The sequence below is a fragment of the Nuphar pumila genome, chromosome 13 (assembly GCF_984573655.1).
Source record: "Nuphar pumila chromosome 13, dmNupPumi1.hap1.1, whole genome shotgun sequence".
NCBI lineage: Eukaryota > Viridiplantae > Streptophyta > Magnoliopsida > Nymphaeales > Nymphaeaceae > Nuphar > Nuphar pumila.
The window spans coordinates 10939875-10944705 of NC_143261.1; the positions used below are offsets into that span (position 1 = coordinate 10939875).

At 44.6% G+C, this 4831-nt stretch overlaps 1 protein-coding gene across 1 annotated transcript; it reads right to left on the reverse strand.

The window, feature by feature from the left end:
• Positions 1–234: 234 nt before the first annotated feature.
• LOC149817740 (uncharacterized) lies at positions 235–1509 on the reverse strand. Its single transcript, XM_089986067.1, has one exon. The coding sequence runs from the start codon at positions 1507–1509 to the stop codon at positions 235–237; it is 1275 nt and encodes a 424-aa protein (XP_089842193.1).
• Positions 1510–4831: the final 3322 nt, after the last annotated feature.

Here is a 4831-nt window from a genome sequence, read left to right on the forward strand (position 1 = left end):
TTCACTGGCCATTTGGATGCACCCACTTATCTTACAAAACCGGGATAAGTCAGGATATTTCACTATGGAGCAACCACGCATGCCAATATTTTCAAAAAAAAAAAAAGGAAAAACCTTCCGGCCAAAAGAAGAAAGACAAAAGCTAACCGGTATCCTTGGCATTGTTAACAACCATGTACAAGATTCACTAAGCAGATTAAAGAAATAAAAAAAAAATTACAGAGGCGGCACTCGTTATACCGAGGGAATGCCAGGGTTGAAGCTCCGGCACGTTGAGAGGGGTTTCTGGCGGGCACCCTGGCAGAAGAAGAACATGCTGGGACACCGGAAGAGGCAATTATTGGCCAGGCTCACGGCGACCATCCCCGGCTTCAGGCCGAGCAACCCCATGGGGATGGGCCCGAACAGATAGTTTCCGGCCAGCATCAGCCGGGCGAACGGCTGCACCCCCAGCTCCCCCGGCGACACCATCACCACCCTCACGGCGTACGCCGGAGGTATCATCCCCGTGAGCATGTTGTTCTCCAGCGACACCGCCGAGAGCTTCGGCATCATCGCCAGGAACAGCGGCAGGAACCCTACCAGCCGGTTATTCTTCAGGTCCAACGCTATCAACTCGCTCTTGGTGCCGAAGCTCGTCGGAGTCTGCACTCCCCAGAATTGGTTGAAGGAGAGGGTGAGCTGCTGCAGCGATGGGTGATCGAACAGGACCGACGGCACCCACCCAGACAGTCGGTTCTGGCTGAGATCCATCACCTGGAGGTACTTCAGGTCGCCGACCGTCTGCGGGAGGTTGCCTTCTAGTAGATTGTTTCGCATTGAAATCTCTAATAACGAAGCTGGTAGGCTTTCCGGAAAGGCTCCTGACAACTGATTATCGCTCACGTCTAAAAAAATGAGGTTTTGTAAACTGCTCAGATCGGGGAACTGGCCGGAGAGATTGTTTCCTTGGAGCTCGAGTCTCTGAAGAGACCTGAGCCCGGAAAAAGTGTCTGGAACAGCTCCGGTAAGATGGTTGTTATCGAGATAAAGTTCTTCAATAGTGACAATGTGGCCCAGTTCTGAAGGGATGGCGCCGAAAAAGTAATTTCGAGAGAGAGTTAGGTGTTGGAGGTACGGAAGGTTGGCAACGGAAGAAGGGATGGAGCCCTGAAAGTAGTTTCCAGGAAGCTGGAGGGTGGTGAGGAACTGAAGGTTTCCGACTGCGGGAGAGAGCGTTCCGGCGTAGCCGGCGCTGTCGAGGGTTATCTGGGTGACCCTTTTCTGGCTGGAGGAAGACGGTTGGCCGCATGCGAATCCGCAGGTGAAGCGTTGGCCGTAGAGGTTGTCGCAGGGATCGATGGTGAAGTCCCAGGAACTGAGGCAGGAGCCCTGGGGAATGGAGGAGGGGTCGATGGCTCTCTTGATTTGCTTGAGGGCTTCTCTGTCAGTGGCGTAGGTGATGCAGTTGGCTGTGGGGAAGAAAAGGGATGAAGAGAGGAAGAGGAGAAGGAAGAACATGGTCACCATCTTAGCTCTCTTTTTTTCCTTCCCACTCACACTCATATGGAAAGTAAGGGAAAGAGGGAGTAAGTTTAGTAGTAACAAAAATCTGAATAAAAAAAATTGCTCGTTCTTTGAGAGTGTTTTTGTTTTTTTGTGATTTGTCCGTGTAAATCCCCTACTTTGAGGTAAATCCTTGTGGATTAAAGATGACCTAAACAATATCATCTTTTGACGGATTTGGACATCTAAAGTAGGTACATTACGGTAGTGCCACCCGTTCGGGTCTGGTAGGAAACTTAGGAACCTATTAATAATAGGATACAGGTTTGGTATTGAGTTTAGCATTCAAAACCTAACCTGAATCTGACAAAACTCGAAACCCTAATAAAACCCGACCCGATTAAGTCTAAATGTCGGTTTTTAAGCTAGTTGGTTCACAAAAATAGTCCCAGGAACAGGACAGACAAGAGAATGACCACATTGACTGTTCGCTGAGCGTGAAGAGGCGCTTTGGACTACTAGACTAGGGTATCTAATCTTGTTCGCTCATCATGCTTTCGCACCCCAGCGTCAGAGTTGCCTACACTTTTGTCGTTCCTTCGTAGATCTTGGGATTTCACCCCTACACACGAAAAACATAAATTTGAACTTCATTTTTTCTATTTGACCACTGTGGGTAGGGGGGTGTCAACAGTTTGGTTTGGTTCGGACACAAGTGAAACCAGACTTGGACCAGATTTTCGAGTATGGTATCAGGTTCAGACCTAGGTTTAATCAAGTTCTGTATAAGAAAAACCATACTCGTACTCAATAAAAACTACATGAACCAAACCCGGACCATACCTTGTAAAACCATATTTTTTGTCATTTTTACATTAAAAAATTATGGGTCTTAATCGGAACTCAGGTCAAGTTTGGGTCTGGTATAAAATTTCACAAACTATACCTGAGTCCATGTATTAATTAATTGGACCTTTGGGTCCAGACCCATGTCTTAATTGGGTCTTCTTATTTATCACCATACCCGGATTCTATAGGGTTTGGTTTGGGTCCGGTTGGGTCCAAGTAAATAAGGCCCATTGAAACCCGGGCAACATGCGTTAAAAGATTACGAGAGGTATCCAAAGAATGCATTCATTAACATGTGGATTAAATGCCCTAATGAAATTAAATGAGATGAATGCGAAGTGAAGAAATGAGCCTACTTTGGTAAGTTGGGCCTCAAGAAATGCCAAACGAGATTCAGTATTCATTTTACAAACATTTTTAGTTTTGGTACCTTTGTTCTGCCCACAATTTAGTGGACCGGGGGGACAACGGGGCTCTCCCCTGCCTCGCCTGTTTGGACCACCGGGGATTAAGGGCATGAAACGGGGATAGAGGCGGGGACGAAGGTTAAAATCTATCCCCATGCGGGGATAGAGGCGGGGATGGACTTACGCTTTTTCCTGCCTCGCCCCATCCCCAATCCTTTAAAGGATGACTATAGACTAAGGGAAAACGGGGCCCGTCCCGCCTCACCCCGTTTGGGGGATGGAGGACATGAAACGGGGATGGAGGCGAGGGTGGAGGTTAAAACCCATCCCAGTGCAGGGATGGAGGCCGGGATGAAGGTTCAGATTTTGAAACGGGGCGAAGGTGGAGACCTTGTCCCTAGTCTCCGCCCGGGTCCACAATTTCAAGCGACACCTCTTTTTTTTATTTCTTGACACAACCTAATATTTCCCATTATTGCCAAATAAGGAGCACGTGTTGTTTATAATAACAAAATTGTTGTTTATAATAACAAAATTACCCTTCTCTTTTTCCTTATTGTCCCATAATGTGTCTGAGGACTGGAGAGCAGTTACTGTAATATTGTATATGATCCATTGTTGGTTATATTTAATATTCTATATGATAAATCACCCATCACAATCAATCTCCATCGCACATCTTGCTTAAGAACCACACAAGCAAACTTAGGATGTGTGAGAGTGAGGTCCGTACGCACTTATACCAAGCTAGATGTGTAGGGATGTAAAAGGTTCGGATTGGGATCAGATGTGGTGAATACCATATTCAACTAATTGGATGTTGGCTAAACGGATTCAAATTTGCTGTGAAAAGCTCATATAAGATCCATTTATTTACATTAGGTAGAAAAAATCAAAAACTATATCTGCATCAAATTATAATTGGATATGGCTTTGACTTACCAAATACAACTAAACAAAATTGAATTGGGTCAAATATTCAATAAAACCCGATTCATAAACATCCCTATAGATGTGAAGTGGCTTTGGTTATATGCAATGTCACCTTACTGCTCACCTCTTTAACAAGGCAATCATGTTTTTTCACAAAGGTAAAACAAGAACCTTTTTTAAAGCTTTTCACCATTTTGCTTTGGTGGAAGTAGGGGTGAGCCAAGCCAACCCAGCCCGCCATGGGCCAGGTTTGGCCATGATTTTAGGATCGGGCTAGTTACATATCGGGTCAAAACCCAGGCCATTACATACGTGGGCCGGCCTGGAGGCTATCGGGATGACTTGATGAGCATGAGTTATTTATTCAACAACAACAACAACTACTACGCCTTCATCCAAAACAATTGGGGTCGGCGATATGAACCAACAAAAAAAATCATTCTGGGTTTTCCACATGAATCCTTCTCCTCCAATCATTTCTATCCAATGCCATGTCCTCGGTGAGGTTCAAAGCATTCATATTCTTTCCTATCATCTCCATCCAAGTCTTCCTAGGCCTACCCCGACCTCTTTTAACTAATAATTTTTTCATTTCTTCATCATTCTAACTGGAGCATCATTAGGCCTTCGCCGAATATGTCCAAACCACCGTAAACGATTCTCTCTCATCTTATTTTCAATGGGTGCAATGCCTACCTTCTTACGTATCTCCTTGTTCCAAATCTTATCTTTTATTGTATTTTCACACATCCATCTAAGCATACGCATCTCAGCTACACTCATTTTTTGAATATGATGTCTCTTGGCGGCCCAACATTCCGTACCATATAGTAAAGTAGGCCTAATAGTCGTCCTATAAAACTTTTTCTTCAACTGCAATGACATTCTACGATCGCACAACACTCCAGTTGCACTTTTTCATTTCATCCACCCAACCTTTATCCTATGATTTACATGTCCATCAATTTCTCCATACTTTTGAATGATAGATCCCAAATATTTGAAATAATCATCCACCGATATTTCTTGCTCACCAAGCTTCACTACACTCTCATCACTACTTCGTTGCTTACTAAACCGACATTCCATATATTTTGTCTTACTCTTACTCAACTTAAAACCTCTTGCTTCCAATGTCTGTCTCCATAATTCTAACT

What these genes read in the sequence shown, in the direction of transcription:
- LOC149817740 (XM_089986067.1), bottom strand. Translation starts at nt 1,509, where the DNA reads ATGGTGACCATGTTCTTCCTTCTCCTCTTCCTCTCTTCATCCCTTTTC.